Source organism: Laccaria bicolor, genomic scaffold (genome assembly GCF_000143565.1).
Source record: "Laccaria bicolor S238N-H82 LACBIscaffold_7 genomic scaffold, whole genome shotgun sequence".
Classification (NCBI taxonomy): Eukaryota; Fungi; Basidiomycota; class Agaricomycetes; order Agaricales; family Hydnangiaceae; genus Laccaria; species Laccaria bicolor.
Window position 1 is genome coordinate 390955 of NW_001889878.1, and position 22257 is coordinate 413211.

General features: G+C 46.7%; 7 protein-coding genes across 7 annotated transcripts; 3 read left to right on the forward strand and 4 right to left on the reverse strand.

Moving 5' to 3' along the window:
- Positions 1-193: 193 nt before the first annotated feature.
- On the reverse strand, positions 194-1686 carry LACBIDRAFT_317018 (uncharacterized protein; the record flags this gene model as incomplete). The annotated part of the gene is made up of 8 exons (XM_001878941.1): positions 194-345; positions 406-594; positions 653-736; positions 785-945; positions 997-1072; positions 1126-1171; positions 1224-1508; positions 1597-1686. The coding sequence occupies 8 exons, from the start codon at positions 1684-1686 to the stop codon at positions 194-196; spliced, it is 1083 nt and encodes a 360-aa protein (XP_001878976.1).
- Positions 1687-1870: 184 nt separating this feature from the next.
- On the forward strand, positions 1871-3050 carry LACBIDRAFT_317019 (uncharacterized protein; the record flags this gene model as incomplete). Its single annotated transcript, XM_001878697.1, has 4 exons — positions 1871-2053; positions 2107-2260; positions 2321-2405; positions 2471-3050. The coding sequence occupies 4 exons, from the start codon at positions 1871-1873 to the stop codon at positions 3048-3050; spliced, it is 1002 nt and encodes a 333-aa protein (XP_001878732.1).
- Positions 3051-3234: 184 nt separating this feature from the next.
- On the reverse strand, positions 3235-10454 carry LACBIDRAFT_293563 (uncharacterized protein; the record flags this gene model as incomplete). Its single annotated transcript, XM_001878942.1, has 16 exons — positions 3235-3351; positions 3404-3417; positions 3651-4070; positions 4130-5022; positions 5088-5215; positions 5270-5694; positions 5758-5873; positions 5931-7351; positions 7402-8786; positions 8843-8918; positions 8975-9043; positions 9416-9666; positions 9741-9801; positions 9921-9960; positions 10162-10178; positions 10362-10454. 16 exons carry the CDS (start codon positions 10452-10454, stop codon positions 3235-3237), a joined length of 5526 nt encoding a protein of 1841 aa, XP_001878977.1.
- Positions 10455-12349: 1895 nt separating this feature from the next.
- LACBIDRAFT_325214 (uncharacterized protein) lies at positions 12350-12910 on the reverse strand (the record flags this gene model as incomplete). Its single annotated transcript, XM_001878943.1, has 1 exon — positions 12350-12910. The coding sequence occupies one exon, from the start codon at positions 12908-12910 to the stop codon at positions 12350-12352; it is 561 nt and encodes a 186-aa protein (XP_001878978.1).
- Positions 12911-13904: 994 nt separating this feature from the next.
- Positions 13905-14535, forward strand: LACBIDRAFT_325215 (uncharacterized protein; the record flags this gene model as incomplete). The annotated part of the gene is made up of 3 exons (XM_001878698.1): positions 13905-13917; positions 14155-14263; positions 14331-14535. 3 exons carry the CDS (start codon positions 13905-13907, stop codon positions 14533-14535), a joined length of 327 nt encoding a protein of 108 aa, XP_001878733.1.
- A 1509-nt stretch (positions 14536-16044) lies between these two features.
- LACBIDRAFT_325216 (uncharacterized protein) lies at positions 16045-17363 on the reverse strand (the record flags this gene model as incomplete). Its single annotated transcript, XM_001878944.1, has 5 exons — positions 16045-16162; positions 16195-16537; positions 16630-16699; positions 16830-17072; positions 17166-17363. 5 exons carry the CDS (start codon positions 17361-17363, stop codon positions 16045-16047), a joined length of 972 nt encoding a protein of 323 aa, XP_001878979.1.
- A 2659-nt stretch (positions 17364-20022) lies between these two features.
- Positions 20023-20487, forward strand: LACBIDRAFT_317023 (uncharacterized protein; the record flags this gene model as incomplete). Its single annotated transcript, XM_001878699.1, has 1 exon — positions 20023-20487. The coding sequence occupies one exon, from the start codon at positions 20023-20025 to the stop codon at positions 20485-20487; it is 465 nt and encodes a 154-aa protein (XP_001878734.1).
- Positions 20488-22257: the final 1770 nt, after the last annotated feature.

Sequence of the window (22257 nt, forward strand, 5' to 3'; positions counted from 1 at the left end):
TAGCGCCTCCATTCAAGCCGCTACCCACGGGCCACATTTATGGAGTTGGCTGCACATCGTTGCAGGAGCTAGAAAAAGGCTTGGCAAAGGCGGCACGTGTTGACAAGCATAAACATACCAAGCTGTGCCGTCTGGTGAACCCAGCCAGTTGCACATTCCAAAAGTTACATTGTTTTATCCAGTGAGTATCCACTTAATTCTCCAAACCTGCATACAAAACCTCCTCCAACTCCGCCCACAACTTCCTCTCCTCCGGATCACCTGGCGAGCAAAGCTGAGTTCCAAAAACCACAGCAACACCAGTTGTCGGATCCAGAAAATACTCAGTGCCTGCCCAGCCACCCCCTACACGAGTCGTATACAATCAGTAACGCGTAAGGTAGAATCAACGTGTTTGAAGCTCACAAAAACCACTCCCTTTCCTTCGTTTCCCGGGCCAATCCTCAGTTGTCACTCCCAAAGCGGTGCTGTGGGATATAGCAGGGGTACTGAATCTACTGATGAGTGATTTAGCACCCTCCTCAGTGAGAGTGGGTACGAAGAAGCTATTAACGGTGTCGGCCTTGAGAATTGGGTTCAGAACCGGTCGTCCGGCTGGTTGAATTTGATCTTAGCACCAGATTCGGTAATTAGGCAAACCGGATGGGCGTACCTTGAATTTGTAAGATGTGGCGAAGAAGGGTAAGATAATCGCGAAGGGAAGCATAGAGGCCTGCGCCTCCAAAGTGCAACTGGACTAAATAAAGATTTTAGTTTTGCTTGGATGGGGCAAGGAGCTCCGTACCTTTCGAAGGATCTTGTTCTATTAGAGGTGTTTGACCAGTAAACCGAAGGAGCTTTCCATCTGCATCACGGAAGGCCAAAGGGACGGCAAGTTCCTTTAATTCGGGGGTCAAGTAGAATGAGGCGAATTTCATTCCTAGAGGCTCGAAAATATTTTCCTTGCTAATCAATAGATCAGTAAGCATCCTTGGGATACAAACCGGTTATGCGCACCAATACTTCTCAAGGGTATGTCCAGACACCTTTTCCACCACAAATCCTACGATATCGGAGCTCCATCCGTAGCTGACTGAAACCGACGTGTTACAGGTGCACATTTTTTTAGGTAGGAAGCATGCTCACAGCTGGTACCAGGTTCAAAGGCAAGAGGAATTGAAGGCGATGCTTTCTGAGGAAGACCTTGATCATTCATTTTATCATTTTTAGCGACAAGAACATACCTTGATCTTATCATAAAATTTCTTGAATACGTCATTCAACTCCCCGTCTTGCGGAATTGTATATGGAGCCGAAAGGGTGTACGGTGGATCGGAACTTTCATATTTGTAGTATAAACCGCTTGAGTGGTTCAAGATGTGCATCAGAGTAATCGCGGTTTCCGCAGGCTTCAAAGTGAGCGGCGCAGAGCTGCTGATAATCCCAGGTTCCTTCAGTTCGGGTATATAATTCGATATGGGGGTATCAAGACTGAGCTTTCCCTGTTCCACCAATTTCAGTGCGGCGATCTGCTCGGTGACAAGTAAAGTATAAGGAGGAGTGACGCATAGAGTGAAATTTATAGACGCCCATTAGTTATAAATTTGGTCTGACTGCAGATCCAGAAGACGCTGTCTGGTGTGACTTCTCCACTTGCAGGATCGTCAAAGACGCGCGTTCCTGAGCCACGGAAATACAGCTCTCCATCGAGGTTCGTTACCCCGAACACGAAATTGGGAATCTTCTTCTCCTCAGCGGCTCGGGCCTTGTGGTGCATAAGCTCAATGAAGACGAGCAGAGCCCATTTCAGATACATACGAACAGACGGTCCAGAGCCTCTCTCCCGGAGCCAGATAGTATAGGCATTTGCGGACGACAATGTTGGGGAGTGATGGACGTAGTAGCTCGAGCTATCGTCTTGAGCCGTCTTGATGACGGTTTGGACCGTCACGCGCCAGAGAATATACCGACGGAGTCTTTACCGGAGGTCTACACCATTGGCGGCAGAAGCTGGGACATACCATGCACGATAGGGATTAGTACTAATCGTGGAATACAACTTTTGACTGACACTGTCATCTTCATTTACTTACCGAGTCTAACAGGTTACTGAACGCTGAGCTCAAGATGTCTGAAATACACATCAATGACCCGGTCTCTTCCAATGCCGTCCCAAGAGTCAAGCCCCTCCCAAAAAAATCATCTATCCCCGTGCCTTTCTTTTACGCACCTAGTGACGACGGGGTCGACGAGAACTTGCTCATCTTCCTTCACGGTCTCGGTGAGTGCTAGCGTATACGTTTGGTGTCATCCCCGAGTCCGTCTTGACGGAAACCCGTAGGTGACACCCATGCACCCTTTTCCAAGCTAGGGCGTCAGCTGAAGCTTCCGCAGACTGCCGTTCTTGCACTTTGCGCCCCAGAGCAGTAAGTAGGTGAATGCCCTAGTTCGCAAATTATCGTTTCACTCTTTGATCATCTCATCTCCCCAGGGTACCCTTTCTCTACGAGGAATCGTACCAGTGGTTTCAATCATTCGATGACCTCGGGGAACTAATCGAACGACCAAACCCTACCCCTGCACTGGATCTTCTCTCAAAAGTCGTCGACCACTTAACCTCGCACTGCCAGTGGCCTTTGAACCGCATCCACTTCTTTGGATTTGCACAGGGAGGGAGTGTGGCTGCAGAATTCGGGATCCAGCTCTGGAAGCGGCAAATGCAGCGGCCAAAGGCCCTGATGTCGTCAGAATCTACGGGGATTGATATTGAGCCGTCATCACTTGGATCGATTGTCACGATCTCAGGGCCTCTAATATCATACCCAACAGTATCATCTCTTTGTCCGACTCCCGTACTCGTCGCTCATAGGGCAGCGCCAGCTGAAACAGCCTTACAGCCGGGCGCTCTGAAGGACTTCAGTAAGGCGTACCAGATCATTACCGAATCGAAAATGGGATCTAGAGGTGGAATGCCCGCTTCAAAGGAGGAATGGGAGCCGATTATGCAATTTTGGAGTGCAAAGCTTGGGACGAGACACCCTGAAGGTTTGTACGAAGTCAGAAGGAGCTAATACGTGAGATCGATTCTTTAAAATTTCGCAAGAAAATGGTCGAGATTATCCACGTAGTTGTAAATACAGATCGAAACATATAACAATACAGAGAGCTTTAACATTGTAGAGAACAGCTTGTGTGGCAAGGAAGAAAAAAGATAGGGAGGTAAGCCAGCAAAGAAAAATTTAATAAAACCCAAGACTATGATCCGTTGGAACCAGCAGCAGTCACACGTTCATTGACCTTTTGGCGATGTAATCGATTCTTTAAATGTACTTCATAATTGGAGAGGGTTTCGCCTGGACCAGGTGTATACAACTAAGAAAATGATCAATCATGATATGAGTCGAACGGAGCGGATTATATTCACCTTGCCAGGGCAGTCTAAACATTTGATGCGCCATTCTGGTGAGCTGGTGGCATTCACTTTACGCAGAATGACCTCAAATCTGTCGTTGTGGTATTTGTCTTGCATTAGCTGCATAGCAGAAGTCAACCATGCAGGTGGCTAACATCAAAGACATCAGCTACCAATTCGTCCAAATCAAGAAGATTTCTTACCCATGCTTTCGATGGGCTGGGCGGCGCAGGCAATTCCGTAGCTGGAGGAGGCTTACTTATAGGTGGAGGGGTAGAGGACGTCACAGCAGCAGCTGGTGGTGGATGAGGTGTTGCCGGTGGCTTGCTATGGCTCCCATTCAGTTTCACCCTCTGAGCAAGCGGGGGTTCGGAAGCGCTGGAAGCGGTTGATACTGGTGATATTGCCCGGTCATCGTCATTCAGAGTAGCCGCTGGAGTCGGAGACTGCCGAGAAGACGCGTCCACGTCTCCATTAGACCTAGCTGGCGTCTGTGGTTCTGAAATGTCGGCCATCGGCGTAGCTGCCGTGCTCTGGGCGCGCAAGGCGGCTGCGGCACCTTTCCTCTTTGACGCTGGCATTTTCGCTTCAGCCTCACGTTGCTTCAAGCCAGAATGATAGTCGGCGTCTGCGTTGTATTCCACCGGCCGTGGCCTCCTATGTCTATGCCAGAACTTCCCTAAGGAGGAGGGTTTGCATCAGCTGTCGTAGAAGCAAATGTCGAGGGAAAAAACGTACCACATGTGCCGCACTGCGATTTATCACCCAGAGGCCCTTTTCTCCGTCCAATAGCAATGCTTTCAGGACAGCCACAATTCGAGCAATGCCAAACGCCATCAATGTAATTCGGGTGCTGTCCATCAACAAATTCCTTTTCTTTGGCTTCTCGTTCAAGCTCCTTGGCCCTCTTCGCCGACAAGATCTTGGCAGCCTTGCTGTCCAAAGCAGGAACATTATTGGAACTCGGAGGAGGATCGTTGTCCAAGGGAGCAGGTAATTTCGAGACGTCTGCAGCTGTAGACGGCGTGGGAGCAGCAACAAGGGCACGAGGTCGCAGGGTGTTCGGGGGAATAGGAGGTGCCTTGAATAGACCCTTCGGCTTCTTCTCTTTCTGCGCAGTAGGCGGCGGCTGTGGCGCCTGCTGGGATGGCAAGGATTGAGGCATGAACGGCGTCCCATTCTCAGAAGCGACCATGTTGGCGATTGTGAGCGAGGCAGCAGCAGCAGCAGCCCGACGAGACATTGGTGCGTTCGCAGCGGCGGCAAGAGCCAACGTTGCTGGGTCAAGTTCTGGGAACCCAATAGCAGGCGTGCGATAAGTCCTGATCGGCTCTCGGTCTGGCAAAGCAATCCCGCGTCTACCCCTGGTATTACGCTTTCTGCGCTTATTCAGGTCCTTGTCCCGATCCTTTTCCGTTCTGTCGATCTCCCCGTCGCTAAGGTAGTTGAGGAGGGGAGTGAACATCTGAACCTCGCTCACTGGACGAGCGCCCGACATCAAGCTGGGCAGGAAGGACTGTTTGAGGTCCTCATCTTGCACAAGAGCACCATCAGAAGGTTGATGGCCAACGAGGAACAGGGACTTTTGGTATGTCTGCACTTGTTCTCGTATTGAGTGGGCGATAGCAGTTCTATTATTTGTCAGGGTCTGATCAGCACCAAAAACCGTCGATCAAAAGAGGCACAGATGACGTACTTGAATTCTCCACATAATCCGAGTTCTTGGGTGTAAACATCCGCGAAATCTTCTGGTGACGCATTTGTATTGTCCAGATCCCATTCGAACTGATCGTCAAGCTTCATAGCTCCGACAATGATGTCCAACTGCAACGAGGAGTAAGGTTCAGAAACATTGAGTGCTGTAACATAAAACATTACCTTGATCAAGATCCGCATATCCTCGTGGAGACTCTGCTCGTCCAACTCGAGTTCTTCTAGGGTCATGGGCCTTTCATCGTCACCATCACCCTCGTCCATGCACATGTCCTCAGGCTCCTCCACTTTAACAACCTTCCGCCGCTTCCTTCCATGTTTGCTACCCTTACGAGATGCACCTTCAGCACGGACGCGTTTCCGCCACGACTCCCACCAGCTAAGACTCTCCTCATCAAGAACTCCCCGGTGGATGGATGCATCTTCAGGCTCAGAGAGTTCACCACCCTCGCCATCGTAATTTGCCGAATGAGCCTTATAGTCGCTGAGTTGATCTTGTATTGACTTGACGATGAAGGAGTGGTAAGAGGAAGGGAGGGCGTAGTCTTCCACAAGGGATTGAGCGAAATGTTCTGGGGTTACCACGGGGTCTGAAGAAAGTGAAGGTCAATGCATGAATCAATGGGTGAAAAAAAAAGAAGTGAGAAACAAACCATTCAAATTCCAAACAAACGTATCCCGCATCTTATGGTGCTCAACATCAAATTCCAAACGAATGGGAATAAGCTGTTCAGGGCGATTCGCCTCTGCAGGAGCCAGCGTCCTCGGCCTGAAACATCATCATCATCAACTGCCATGAGATAAAAAAAGAAAAAATCAAACATACAATCTCAAACCCTCCCTTCTAACACCTCTCTTCCTCTCTCTCCCATCTCTTCCCTCCTTCTCCCTACGTCTCGGATACCTAACATCAAACTGTTCCCTTCCCCTCCTCCAGCGATTCAAATTCCCACCAGGGAACCCCTTCTCCCACCACGACGCACCAGCAGGCCCAAAAGTCTCCCTAGCCTCCACCGCCATCCTCTCCTTCATCCGCCTAAAAGCAACCTCATACTCCTTGTCCACCTTGATCCACCCTTGTACATTCTTAACATCATCCTCCGACAAGGGAGGAATGCGCTTCACAGACTCGATCAGCGGAACAGCGCTGACGCGCGTGATGGCTGGATTGAGGGTGACCCCAGGCGGTAAAGGCGGAAGCTGCGCCAGCAAATTGGCAGCAGCTGCAGACCCAGCACCGCTTACGCTTGGCCCGGATGCGGGTAATCCGCCCGGTGCCGCCGGAATCCCCGCTGCCGACAACGACGATGCTAAAGCTTGCTGTTGTTGGGGTGTAACACCCATCCCCGCTCCTCCTGGGACAGCACCTGGACCAGCGAGCGGAATCCCTCCACCAATAACACCAGGAGCAGCTGTGGGAGGATGCATACCTGCCAGTGGGATCGCAGGTGCTGCAGAGGGAGGAGGCATCACCATCCCTGGCATACCGCCCATCCCAGACATCCCACTTTTCACACCAATTCCCATCAAGCCAGCCGGATCCAACGGCTTCGACATCTGCGGAGGAGGACCCATCATCCCAGACGGAGGTAAAGAGCCTTGTCTCTGGGGTGTTTGTTGGTTTCCAGGCGGGAATTGTTGAGGGGGAATCGAGCCTTGACGTTGACGTTGAATTGAGATATCCATACCACCACCTCCTGGAACCATGCCCATAGAAGACTGAGGTCGAGGCGACTGGGTTCGCCGTTGCTGTTGATGCTGATGTTGAAGCATGGCTTGAGTTTGTGCTTGGAAGATGTTGCCTGCGCCTCCTGGCATGCCAACGTTCATGTTCATATTGCCCAACCCGCCTGAAGTAGGGGTCGATGGGGACGGCATTCCACCTAAACCGTCTCCAGAAATGGTCCTCGGAATGCCAGGAGGACCCATGGGAGTCGTTGGTGGCAAGGCCATTCCGCCTCCAATTCTTGGAGATCCCATACCAGGCATGACACCATCAGGACCACCGACTTTACGTTTCGCACCCCGATAAGGAGACATGGGTGGCGGAGAGCCTTCATGCTGTTGCTGGGAACCAAAGGGTTGGCCACCTCTCTGCTGTTGTGGTGTTTGTGTTTGGGGTAACGGAATGTGCGGTTGAGATGATAGCGGTGATTGATTAGGGAAAATGTTTCCTCCTTGTTGTTGCGTTTGGGAAGATTTTTGTGGGAATCCGTTCATCATCCCACCAGCGTTTGCATTAAAACCCTGTTCAAGTTCTGTTAGCCTAGCTCAAATTTGAATAGTAAGAAATGTACCATATTCCCACCAGCACCAGGTATCTGACCAGGAGGACCAACGCTCAATCGACTGGAAGGTCTTTGAATCCCCATCTGAAGCTGCATTCTCTGTTGTTGTTCCTGTATCCTCTGCTGTTCCTGCGCCCTCTGCTGTTCGTGCATTCCCTGCTCTCGCATCCGCTGCTGATGCTCCATTTGCTGCTGGTGGAACCGCGGATCCTGTTGCTGCTGATGTTGCTGCTGCTGCTCCATCTGCTGCTGATTGTGCATTTGTTGTATCTGCTGGCGATGCATCCTCTCCTGCATCATCCGCTGCTCTTGAATTGACCCCATACCACCCATGCCTCCTCCTAACCCAGGACCAGGAATAGTAGGCGAGCGATGCGCCATCGACGTCCCAGGACGCGAAGGGTGCCCTTGTCCTTGGCCCGACTGCTGGCCTCCCATGTTCATAACGCCTCCCATGCCATGCATACCAGCAGCGGTGGTTGGACGGGGTGGGGGTGGGGGCATCATTTGGTTCTGATTTTGTGGGTTGGACGAAGGATTGGATGTAGAATGCGACGATGCTGAGCTTGATGGTCGATCAAAGAACCCACCCATGGCTATTTGCTGGTTCGAGTTCTGTTGCTGGGCGAATTGCATCCCACCCATATTTGCGTTGTTCATGTTCCCCACGCCTCCACCTCCACCCAACATGTTTCCGCCTCCTCCGCCTCCCATCATGTTCCCAGCACCACCACCCATCATGTTCCCCATACCTTGCCCACCCATCGACATCGACATCTGTTGGTTCTGCTGATTGATGATAGCCATGGCCTTATTCCCAGCTGCATTTTTCTCCTGTGGGCTGAGCGCGGCGAATTGCTCCCTCGTTATGCCCAACATATTCAACATCGCAGCTGTGTTGATTTGAGAGGGTCCACCGGAACCAGTTTGGTTCTGCAACATCATAGGGTTGATATTGACATTATTCATGTTCATCATGTTCGAGGAGGACGAATTTCCGGAAGACGAGGAGGCGAGAGCGGCTGGGTTTATGCCTCCCATACCACCCATAACCATGTTCCCCATACCGCCTCCGCCACCCATCTGGTTCATGCCGTTCATCATGTGTTGTTGATGTTGTTGTCGTTGTTGCTGTTGGTGAAGAAGCTGGTTGGCACTGATAGAACCCTGGCCTTGACCGTTCATTCCACCGCCAGAGCCGTTCATCAATTGAGCAGGGTTCACACCACCACCCATGCCTCCAGCCCCGCCAAAACCTCCGCCTCCACCACCATATCTCTGTTGTTGCTGCTGCTGAGGGTTAGAGAAACCCCCCGCTAGGAGGGCTGGATTGATGGATTGGGATTGAGAGTAATTTGAGGAGGAAGAGGGATTGGATGGATACGTGTTCATAACTGATCAAATGTGTTGAACTGTGCTGAGATGATGCATATACGCGCTTTGGGCTTACCAGGGTTGTCAAGTCGTAAAGTAAAATTCCTATGTGCTTGCGTTTGTAGCTGTTTGAGGATGAGAGAGTTGGTTTGCTAGACGCCATACGATGAGAACACGACGGGACTAGAGAGGAAATACGTGAACTGACCGAACTGGTATCAAAATAGCAATATTCCTCGCCAAAATTGCCAAGTAAAAAGAAGACGAAGGAAGAGACCTGCAAGAAGTGGTCAGTGACGTGTCGATGGGTAGGACAAGTAAAGATCGTGTAAAATGGGCGCATATATGCGGCAAAAAACGCGACTAGGAAGAGTATCGCGAAAAGAGTCAAGGCTGAGCAGAACGCGCATCACAATGGATGGAGGCGTGCGAACACGTGCCTGGAGCGACAGACAGCGACTAGGAGGCGGGGAACAGAATACATACCCGAAGAACGTCAAAAATATGGGCGGACGTGAATCTAGAGGACGGGGTCAGCATGGTAGTTGGGGAGAGAGAGGGGGGGATAGGCGGGATGGAGGGAAGACGGAGGCGGGGACGGAGGAGAAGGAGGGCGGGAGGATGGACGGACCGGAGAAGGGGGACTGACTGGGTTTACGCAAGCGGGATGGCTCGCGGGACCTGTTATTTCGTTCGTAGATGGGCTTGAGGAGCTACGTCGTCGGGATGGCCTGACTCGTTTTTTGCGGGCGACGGAAGAATCAGGGCCGAAAGTGGGCGGCCGGGGCAGTTTGGTGGAGATTCTGGGATGGGATTTGATTTGAAGCGTAATTGCTTCGCAGCCGCGTATGACTTTCGCCGTATACACAGGCCACAAAACTACTGCAATCGAAAAACTAACTGCAAGGGAGAACAACAACACAACAGTCACACGATGTGACGGGGTTGAGGGCAAGGTCACCAGTCACGCTTACCCCAGCCCCCCGCCCTCTGGCTCGCATAGCAGTGGACGGTGTCGACAACATCCTCGAGCAACTATGTATACGGGCAGGGGAGCGCGCGCATCAGGACATGTGTCGGAAGTAGATTTTTACGAGGCTATCTGTCGTGTTCTAACGGCTGCAACGGAGCCAGATCTCAGATCCAGATCTCACACACTCAAGAGGTCTCGCCGACCACTTCACCTTCCAATTGCTATACCACCCATGTGTCCAAAATAAGCCTCACATGCTCATCCCATTACTCCTCACTTTTCCCCTCCGCTTGCCCTCCCCGTCTCTTTACTGCCATCCATCCTACGCAAAAGCACCTTCCAACAATCAATATCATGCCCATTTTCACAAGTTTCCATACAAGACACCAAAAGAGACCATATCGATGACACATCCCTCGTACCTGCAGGCAGCTGTCATCTTTTGCCATCATCATCATCATCATCATCTCGCAAATTCAAAAAAGTTCTGGAGCACGCTTCCTTCCAAATTCCTTCTCCTTTCCAAGCGCTCCTTCCTCTCTTTCTTTGTGCCTTTTCAGTCCTTCCAAGTTTCCGCTTCCAGGTCCGTGAATTGCTTGCTAACTTATGTACAGTAACGGACCTTACGAATGTCATCCCAATTCCGATCACCCAAGCAAATGTGCAGATACAAATTATACCCGGCGGACCTGCTGGCTCGGAGCCTCATATTCATAACGTCAGACCGCTTTTTCATGAGCAACCCAACAACGCTTCTTTGTTCCTCAAGGTATCTCTCCCTGCGCAGTGCGTATCACGCTTCCAGCTTTTCTTATCCTCGTCCCTCTCCGTTTCCTCGGTATCCCCGATTCAATTCACAAAATTACGCCACAAACATACGCTTTTATTCAGCCCACCTGTCACTCTCTCAAATTTCAACAGCACGCAAGCTTTTGTCGACCTTGCCAAGGTTATACCGCTCTTCCGCCCTGATCAACAATTCCGTGCAGAGCTCGGATCACGTGGATCCCGCCGCTCCGCCTTCCAGCTCCTTTTTAGGAAGAAAAGCGCGTCAGTGACCATATATCGCGGGAGCTGGAAAAGGTATGTGCTCATTTGTTTAGGTGTCATTTTATAAAGACTTCGTTTTTCCCTGGTCATCGCACGACCTCGCACGACCTATCGTTCCTTGGGGGCAAGTTAATTACGCAGTTGTGTCATGATCGACTCCACCCTGCACTTCGAACACCCGGTACCTCTTGGGTACCTCCCACGTTTTTTGCTTCTTCATTGTGAAAGGAAAAAGGCTTTAAGAGCGTTTAAATATACCGGAGTCACCAGACTACGTACCCATTGATTCAGTCTGGCCCTTGATCAGTCGGACATGAGGAATTTACATTGCTAAAGTGAACGATGCCGGATTTTGTAAAACCACAACACTCGTTCGAAGTCGAAATCATATTCTTTCACTTGGAGAAAAAGTGCATAGGCGCGCAACTAGAAACTATCGGCACTTTCCGCAATGTGACAACGCCTGGGCTGGCGTCGAGTCGTAAAGTCACCTTATTCAACAACTTGATGAACGAATTGCTAGCAGTCTTCTAAAAAATATTGACGATTTGCCAGCTGCGGCGCGCGTGATTTCTTATACCGTGACGAAAATTCCTTCCCAAACTTTCACACAACTTTCACAGGGAAATGGTTCACCGAAAACTGAATAGTAAAATTTAAATCCGCTTGCAACTAGTCCTTCAGCTAAGCCAAGAAGGGACAGCGTCAATTTCCCATTGGTCGTTTCAGTAAATAGACGCCATCGGTCCGATAAACGTTTGAGAAAGCACTCTTGACGGGGCCGGAAAGCCGCGCGCTGAAGTACTCCAATGAAAGGGGCGCCGGCGACATCAACCTCGGGCCCATAGATCTACTAGCAAGAGATTTCCAAGTCCAAGATGTAGATTGCTGCCAGTTCTATGTGCAAGCCGGCCGAGTGGTTGTGAATGTTATGACCGCAGTAGTACCAGCTACTCGATATGCCGCATGCGGAAGGATTTTTTGGAAAAGCACGGTGTAAGGCACAAGCACTCGAGGGACTGAGTTACCAAAACAAGAAGTTGAGACTCACGCCAGCCCTAATTTGGACGACGAGAATGCTTGACCCTGTTTGACTCCAAACGCACATCGATATCAGCCGCATAATGACCACAGTGAGCTTCATACTAGAGCGAGAATTGTTAAAAGAAAAGGGACAAGGTAAATGGGAGCACGTCCATTGAGCAAGAGAAACCAACATACAGGACCTATTGAAACGGAAACGGATGAGGAGGTGGAGGTGGAGGGTGTGGGGGATCAACGTAATGGAGGTAAAAATGATCCAAGTGGCAAATATGAGAATGGAGGTTATGATTTGACCCAGGGAGCCAAAATGCAGGCGCATAAACGAGGACGGCCAGTGGGTCACTTAGTCTCTCTAATGAGGTAGATGTCCATTTTTACAACTCTTTCTCACAGGGTATCCTTTAGAGTCCAATTAGACGCTATGTTGGAAGTAGTGGCAAAGGCACACACCAAACGAAAAACTCTTCCCCACGTGCGTAGCTCAAATCTATATTGGCATCTCCCTTCTGACATTCCTCAGGAGTCTTCTTCGTCTGATTTTTCGGCAATCTCGAAGCCCTCCCCATCCTCATTCACTTCTTCATCAATCTCAGCACCCTTCTTCTCCATGTTTTGATCAGCCATAGACCCTTCTGGGTTGTAATCCGTAACCTTCATGGACGAGCTGTGATCTTCGTCTCGACGCGGAAAAGCTGACCTGTCCACCGTCGAGAGCAGCGACGAAATAGAGCCATAATTGTAGCCCGAAAGACCAGGTTTTCCGTCCGGCTCCTTGTCTCGAAGCGGCAGATCTGACTTGTCCGCTGTCAAGAGCAGTGACGAAATAGTGCCATAATTGTAGCCTGAGCTGAGAACAGGTTTTCGGCCAGGCTCCTTGTCTTGACGCGGCAGAGCTGACCTGTCCGCCGTCAAGAGCAGCGACGAAATGGAGCCATTATTGTAGCCGGAAAGAACAGGTTTTCCGTCTGGCTCCTTGTTTTGAAGAGGCAGATCTGACCTGTCCGCCGTCAAGACCAGCGACGAAATAGCGCCATAATTGTAGCCCGAAAGACCAGGTTTTCCATCGCCAACCATCATTGTTGTCGTCGATGTGCACGGAATAATAATACAAAACAAAATGCAAAATACTGCTTCTTCCGAACCCCATCAAGACAATGCTCAAAGACTCGGGCTAGGCTATACAACAACATGGACAACAAAACGATGTCACTGCAACCTTGGCCTATCAATCGAACCTCTCTCCAAAATACAATCACAGATGCAGTGTCGGAAAAATCGAAATTAGCATATCAGTGGTTGCGGCAGCTGATGAACATATATGAACTGATCAGCTTCTTGCAGGCAGCCATTTCAGCTATTTATCAGATCATGTCATCCCTGATAAGCTGCTGGTCTGAACAAGCAGTACGCGATAAGTTTTTCCCAGCAGGCATGTCAGAAGGTTATCACTTCACATCATCTCTGGCACCTCTCACAAGTCTTGTCCAGCCTACAAGGAGGAGGAATATCATATTTGAGGTGCCGAGGTCATATTATTTTCAGTGCTGGCTGGTATCTGACAATCATTTGCAACAAAGTTATTGTGTTACGACAAATTATTTACATGTAGGAACATATCTCCATCGACAGTGTCTACACCAACTTGTTTGTATATGTATTTGTCGTATTCTACTCTTTCATCCTGAATCATCATCATCGTTCCTCCATATTCTTCACACTTTCTGAAAAAGTGGTCTTCTTTGCATGGAATCAAGGCACTTTTTCACCCTTTCACTCTCTTCTCTAATTCAACTCACGAACAGAAATCCTACCTGTTCGCTCGTTGCTCCCCGAAATATTGTGCTCATCTTGCTCCTTCCGTTTGGCGATTCAACATCCTTAGGGTCCCATGATGCTCACTTCAAATACCACTGTGCACCTCACTTCCAATATGCCGCCTGGGCTCCATTCGGTGTCTGATTGTGCTGTAATTTCTGTGGAGTCCAGGAGTGTTGGAGAGAACATACTCCACACCCTCAGTGTGGCAGTTGTCATGCTCCAACGTTGATCCTGCCACCCCAAAACACATATAATGCGCAAAGATGGTGAGTGAACTCTGCCATGAACCTTCAGCATCGCCCCATCCCACTCTATCCTCACCCACCACCCTCTCATCAGACCCACATTGGGTCAGGATGTGATGAGCAGACCAACCCAGACTTTCCTCCCATCTGAATACTCAGGAGCACGCCTGACTCTTCCCCTTCTCCACGTAACCAACCTTGTCCTTGTCGCCGTTCTCCAGTAGTCCAGAGACACTCTGAACAATGCTCCTCATCCAGCGACGATCCAAGGCTCTCTCAATCACGATGTCACCTACCAAACACTGGACTTGGGACCAGGAATTGTATCAATACAATGGGGGCTAGCACATCAGCACGGCACGGCAAGGTGAGTTATCAAACTCTGCTTACAAGTGGTTATATTAATTGTTGACGTTATGCCAGAATGTTCCCAGATCCTTGTCAAAGCGAGGTGTAGATGTTCTGGATGCTGCAGATGAGTGCCTGTTCAAAAAGAAGTGCATCACATTTACCAATGAAGACGATATCAGCTGGCTAAAGCGTGAGATGGGCGATATCAAGGAGGGCATGAAGGAAATTGCAGAGCATTTGCAAGGAGATGTGGATTACAAGTTGGAAGAGATTCTTGTGTACCTTTGAGAATTACCTGCACCCTAGTACCATGTAGATATTGATCTTGTAAATGTATCATTATGAATCTATTCTCTGCATTATTATCCATTACCTTTGCATGACTTGCCATTATCGATTGGATAGCATACCCCTTATTTGCCAGGGGTAACTAAGATGGCAATATTTGTGCTGAGGAGCATAATCAATGGTTGTCTCGCTGATCACAATTGTGACTATGGACCAACCTTGTCAGTAATAATCGTGGTGGTCTTTCTTGTCAATCAACATCAAGGTAATCATTCTGACAATACAATATAAATGATTACTGAGCCATATTTTCCCCCTGAAAAGGTGATGGACTGATGTGCATTGATCTCTTCATGTCTCTACATATCTTCCAATTTCGATTTTCCCAACAAGACTCTCCCACCAAACCAGGTGCATATATGATGAGGGATCAAGCACCTTTTTAACTACATTTCAGGATTCACTGGGGAATCTGGCATGTCTCTGGATGGTGCAGTTCCAATGAGCATCATCACCAAGAGGTATGAAAGCTTCATGGGCAAGATACATGTGGGTGGAGTAGGGTTTTTGGAGAGAGGAAATTGAATTTTAGGGAAACAGGGGTGGCATCATTGCTTTAGCTTATTTGTATCACCATACTCATACATCAATTTCGCTGTCCGTGATAGGCTTGAGACCTATATATAAAAATCTAACTCGCAAACATGACCAAGGAAGGGTATGAATGGATGAAGAAGTACTTATCATTGCCCCTCATGCTGCTCAGCTAAAACAGGTTTCTCAACCTTTATAAAAACTGTCATCACATCAAGGGGTATGTAAAAAATTTGTTTAGTACACGACGTTATATTTTTCGTTTAAGGTCAAGTTTGACTGTCCCCCCCTCCCCTCCTATCCTAATTAGGTATCTATTTCCATTTTAGGTGGGCCCTGAGTTCTAATTATATCGGTGTCCATTCAATGCAACAACAAAATCCATCCATCCATGAGGTTCATGCCATATAAATTCTGTCATAACCTCAGGTGTCATACCAAAGCCATTTATCTGGTTGAGAAATTGGTCAAAAAATACCCATCACCATCCTCAAGCTTGAAGTGCAGATGCACAGAATATTGGGTAAGACAATTATCAGCCATTCCTTCAGGCATTGAGATAGGTAGCATGGGTGGAGCCATGAGGCATCATAGTTTTGTGCTATCGACATGTTTGTGTCTCCACAGAAGCCAATTTTTACATTGACTTTGCGTGTGTCACACAATAACAAGTACTCAATGCTGTGGATTCATGGTTTCCATATTGAGAACATGAAGATGGACAAGTCAAAGACCTTTTCCTCCTTCGAGTTGTGTGAGAAAAGAGTAAAAAATGGTTGAAAAATGTTCTAATCATTGACGTTGGCCTTCCAAAGCTGTTGGACAGTATTAACAAAAAATTTATTTAAGGCTCAATTGCTCTCCCCCTCCCCCCCTATGTTGTGTCCCCTGGCAAATTCCGACATACCCCTTGCATCACATTGTGTCTTCCATGGATCTGCCTCCACCACCAACAATTGATCCTTTAGCCAGTCCATTTGGGTCATTCTTGACATTGACAAGGGATCCAGGTACAGTGAGCGCAAGGGCACACCTAAACGTTGGTGGTCCTTGACAAACGCATACAATACACCTTGGTCATCAATGTCATGGACAGCGAGACCATCAAGTTCAGGCCAAAATGGTCGAGAGTCCTTTGTTTTGAAAGACTCCACAATGTAAAGTTCATTATAATTGGGGAGAATAAGTAACTTGATCCCTGGGAAACAAGCGTTGGCTTGGGCTAAAGTTGTCAATTTGCCGTCATTAGCAGGTGCAAGGGTGAGCGATTTCAAGGCTGGAAATCTAGGAGCGTTACTAGTTTTCCTCCTGAATTTGCTGAAGTCGTTGTGAACAATTGGAGCGATGGTGAGTTCCTCCAAATCCGGGGCAGATATAGAAAGTAGAAGTTCAGAAACTCCTGCCCCATCTCCAAAAATGCGTAGGTAATGGAGGAAGGGCATGTCATAGGTATCATGAAGATCAGTAGGCCATTCGAAAATTAAATCACCGTAGACACACAATGTGACCAAAGATCAACAGGAATGTAACATTTTGGAGAAGTCAGTGTAAAGAATCGGGTACAGTGAGGCTGCCAGATGAAGCCATGTTACAGCAGTAAGAGGAGGGCGACAATAGCTCAAACCCAGACCTCTTAAGCGTACACTCGTCAGGTTAATGGTGTCAGCTACAATTGCGAACGGTTGTAAGCCCAGACCTACATCCAAACCCTCCACACAGATGTGCTGGAGCATTGGATAATGGCCTTGGCACATCCATTCAAGAATGCTCGGAATCTCCCTTGTGAGTTTGTAAAAGAGTTCAGACTTGACTCTGATGGAACAGCAACATCGGTAGTGAGGTTGTAGGATACCTATGAGTGTGCTAATGCCTCTCTGGCTTAGAGTCAGGGTAAAGGTGATATTAAGATCAATAGGGGAGTCCTTGGATCTGCCAAGGTAGACCTGTAAACCGTCCAAGTCTCAGCGAAGTGAGATATCCATGTTCAACCACAGGATAGGTGCCCCATAGGCGACTTGGCGCCAATAGCACGACACCTTTCCAAGGATGAAAGGAAAGTGCCAGGTTGAACATTGGTTCAGAAAGAACATGTTTTGTGCCATTTCGAAGATGTGCACAAGGAGTTCGGGTGGTAGGTCATTGGCCAGAGTTGCCTTCTGACCATCTGGTAAGGAGGTCTTCAAGGCTTTGGAGTCCTTTTCAGACTCCAAATCACTTTTAAGAGTATTAGCCATTGCGATGTAGGCAGTTGTTGAGTAAGAACAGAGTGTTGCCAAGTTGTTGCCGTTTTTGGCCTAAGAAACAGCTCCAAAGTCAGTCCTGACAGCAGACTGATTCTCTCTTCTGGCCAAAATTCAGCCAAGTCTCACAGGCCGTTTTGGAGAAAATGGCCATATACAGAAATAGACCCTAAAATTTTGGCTGGACACCAAAAAGTGCCAAGAAAAATATGAAAAATAACGGAATTGCTTCCTTTCACAGAGAACAATCTGCCCATCAAGTTTCGAAACAATTTATCAAGAGGTTCTTCTGGAAAAAATTGCCAAACATTGACCCAAATTGGGCACTTAGTCACTTTTGATGTGACATCTATCATGGGACTAAGAAATTCCATCACACTAGGCTTTCTCAATGCAGGGAAACTGTTGGAAATAGAGGATGAACTATATTGTGTACAAGTTTCTACAGTCCTTATATACCTATTTACTATGTATCTACCATATTCTAGTGTTATCTTCATACTTGGGATTACTAAGTTAATAGTCTGATATTACTAATTAATTAAGTGCGAGAATGTACTGGCAAATGCCGGATTGTACTATTCCAACACTCCTCCTCAATTCGGCATTTCCGAAGAGCTTTCAAAATAAATCCTAAAAATAGTTCCTTCATGTCTGTGCTGGTCATGTAGCATCAGCACCACAATATCTGTAGATCATTCCTTAGATCTACAGTCTTTTGCCTGATAAGCATCCCAAAATATATTTTCCCCATTTCGGCAGGAGCTCCTCCTCAACTGCTTACTTGCTGATAGCCTGGGAAATTCCATAATTCCTTTAATAACATGCATCACCCAGTGATGCAATTGCAAATTGTGATGTTTCCTTTGTCAGTGAATCATTGATATCTTTTCCATCAACTGTTTTCATGGCTTTGCAGTGTCGTGAGATATGTCCAGTGCATCCACAGCGATAGCATGTGCGATTATCAATTAATCCTTCACGGTGATCCCAGTTTGGGCCTCTGCGTCCACCTGGTCCCTTTCCATCATTATTGATGCCATTACTACATAGGGCAATCTCTGTGCCTGGCCCTCCTTTTCGTTGTTCCTCCTTGAGCAATGCACTTTTAACATCAGTGGTTTTTAATTCTTCCTTTGATGTGATAAGTGATGTAGCTATGCTTGAGTATTCATTGTCCAAATTGAATATGAGGACATCTGTAATGTCTTGATCTGAGAGTGATACTCCAATGGCATTGAGTTTTCTTGCCAGATCTGTGATGCCGTTGACATAAGCAGAAATTGATGCACTCATGTCATGCTCAAATCCATAGAATTGCCGTTTAAGGTTAATGTGCATGGATCGACTGTTCTTCTCGTAAATATCCTTCAGCGCTTTCCACGCTTCTGGTCCATTTTTAGTGTCTCATATGTATGTGTATTGGCTCGGCTCGATGGTAAGTGAAATCAACATGAATCCTTCCTCAGCTTTAGTCTCCCATGATTTCTCTGCCTCCTTTGTGGATGGTTTTTCTTCTTCCCCTGAAGTCACCTTCCAACATCCCTTCTGCCGAAGCACTATACTGACTGCAAATTTCCAGTCATGATAATTCTTGCTATTAAGCTTCATGATGGTCACAATTATTCGATCACTTGACATGATGCTATAAATAGCTGCGAGATAAGATAGGGCAGCAAGTGCACAAGTGCAGTAAAAGCAGTGAGTCTCTTTACTGGGGGCCGGGGCCCATAACCTGTTGGAAATAGAGGATGAACTATATTGTGTACAAGTTTCTACAGTCCTTATATACCTAATTACTATGTATCTACCATATTCTAGTGTTATCTTCATACTTGGGATTACTAAGTTAATAGTCCGATATTACTAATTAATTAAGTGCAAGAATGTACTGGCAAATGCCGGATTGTACTATTCCAACAGAAACAACAGGGAAATCCCTTTCTGCCAATAGAATCTTTGCCCTTTCTGAGTAGCTTCCAGCCAAAGCCCAGCACAGGTACCAACTTTCGATAATTTCTGGCCAGTTTCACCCTGCTTTTCTCCTTAAATGTTGCAGTTTTTTGGTCGAAAAATTTGGCCATGCCAATTCCTCGTGGGAAAAACTTCGGAGGTGCGTTTTTCGACGCATTTTGCAAATTCGAGCCAAGATACATTATTTACCGAGATACCGAATTAGTGGGCTTTGCTTGTCCACAACTGTAGCAGCTACAAACATGGCCACCCTGCCGTCCCAACTCCCAAGCGAGGATATACCAACAGCAACAACAACAACAACAACAACAACAACAACAACAACAACCATCCCCCCCCAAAAAACAGAAAAAGTCCAGAATCCAACAGACATTGTCCTCTCTGCTCCCCAAATACTACCCTTTCTCACTTACAAAACTCCCTGAATTCATACATACCGCTATCTTGTCTTTTTGCTTTACATACGCTTTTTTTCATGCTTTTTGTTAAAACGAACCACTTTTGCCTTTCTCCTCGTCACTTTACTTCCAAGCCATCTCTCACCTATCTCTGCCTTTAGATATTAGTTTAGCCTTTGTTGTCTTGATCCATATGCTTCCCCCCCCCTGAACCCTTAAAATCCCTGTACCTTTCCCCTACTCATCCGTCCCTTAAACCGCATTTGGCGTACACCTCCAAAATGTCCCCGCCTCCCTCCCTCCCCTCTACTCCTGTCCGAAAACCTCCTTCCTCCCTCCCTCCTTTCTCCCCTCGCACTGCTCTCTTTTCCCCTCATGCACTTGACACAATCTCAGTTCGGGACATCACCCTTGCCACTGGCTGCGAACTTATCGTCCAAGGAATTGGCGCATCAGAAACTAATTCCAATGCGGTTGCTATACTCGAAACTGCAATCAAAGCCATCAAAAACATGGACCCTTCGCTTGCTGAAATTCACATTCTTGTGAAACCCTTCAACACTCGCAATGAGTGGTCGACTACCTGCCATGTTCACCTTGATCCATGCCTGAATGTGTCAACCGTTCTAGACACTGACACTGAGCCTAGATGTGATCTCCTCTCTCTATGGCTCACGGCACTCAGACTGGTGGCTACCACTTTTATGATAAAACTAAGGCAATTGCCTGTAGAGCTGTGTGTATAAGTCCACAAGTTTTATGAAAGGCATTTCGTAGATGTGTCCTGTGTTTTCTTTCTCATAAAACCTATGTTCTTTTCATAAGATATAGGCAAGGCCACAGAGTGCTTTTCATAATTAAACCTGTGTGCTTTCAATAGGTATTTCATTCACTGGGTTAGGTGTATTCATTGCCTTTTTCATAATTAATGGTGTGCACTTTCATTGAATATTTCATTAGGAATTTTGGGCGCTTTCATTGCTTTTTTCATAATTAATCCTGTGTGATTTCAATAAATATTTCATTCACTATGTTAGGTGTATTCAATGCCTCTATCATATCTAATGGTGTGCGCTTTCATTGAATATTTCATTAGGAATATTGGATGCTTTCATTGTACTTTTCATAATTAATGTTGTGCAATTTCAATAAATATCTCATTCCCTAGGTCAGGTGTATTCATTGCCTCTTTCATATTTAATGGTGTGCGCTTTCATTGAATATTTCATTAGGAATATTGGATGCTTTCATTGTACTTTTCATAATTAATGTTGTGCAATTTCAATAAATATCTCATTCCCTAGGTCAGGTGTATTCATTGCCTCTTTCATATTTAATGGTGTGTGCTTTCATTGAATATTTCATTAGGAATATTGGATGCTTTCATTGTACTTTTCATAATTAATGTTGTGCAATTTCAATAAATATCTCATTCCCTATGTTAGGTGTATTCATTGCCTCTTTCATAATTAATGCTGTGCGCTTTCATTGAATATTTCATTATCAATTCTGGGTGCTTTCATTGTGCATTTCAATAAATATTTCATTAGCTAGGTTATATGTATTCATTGCTTCTTTCATAATTAATGATGTGCACTTTCATTGAATATTCCACAGCTTTCATTGGGATTTTTCACTGAGTATCTCAATATTTCATTCCAATTTCATATCTGCCCCCAGGGATATCATTATGATTTTTTATTATATTCCATGATAGCAATGAAATAGCTATTACGGTCCATCCAATGGGTCATTGGGAGGGTGGTCACATGACAAATTTCCAAAAATGGTAAAAAAACAAAAGTTGTAGCTCTTTACCATAGCTTCCAGAATCAGTTGGAATTATGTCCTAAAGTGCTTCCATTGTGGAGATATAAGGTAAAAGGTTTTCAAAAGCGCCACGTTTTTTTTTTGTTTTTTGCATTTTTCTTCATGAAAAGAACACTAAACAACATGATTTCAACAGATTTAGAAAGCTAAGAGAAGGGGCTACAACTATTGTATCGTGGGAAATTTCTCCCAAAAAGGAAGGTACATGCCCTAAAAGGGTAATTGACACTGACAGACTACAAAAGTAATTTATAGCCTACAAAGTTTACTAATAGACTACAAAAAAGACTACAAAAGTTGGACATAGACCACAAAGGTCAGACAAAGACTACAAAAATTAGTATTGTCTGCTTTTCTCATTACAAAAGTAATAGTGTCCGCTTTTTGAGACTACAAAAATTAGTAGTGTCTGTTTTTTCAGACTACAATGGTTTGTAGTGTCCGCTTTTTGAGACTACAAAAGTTAGTAGTGTCTGCTTTTTCAGACTACAATGGTTTGTAGTGTCCGCTTTTTGAGACTACAAAAGTTAGTAGTGTCTGCTTTTTCAGACTACAATGGTTTGTAGTGTCCGCTTTTTTCATTATAAAAGTTAATAGTGTCCACTTTTTGAGACTACAATGGTTTGTAGTGTCCGCTTTTTGAGACTACAAAAGTTAGTAGTGTCTGCTTTTTCAGACTACAATGT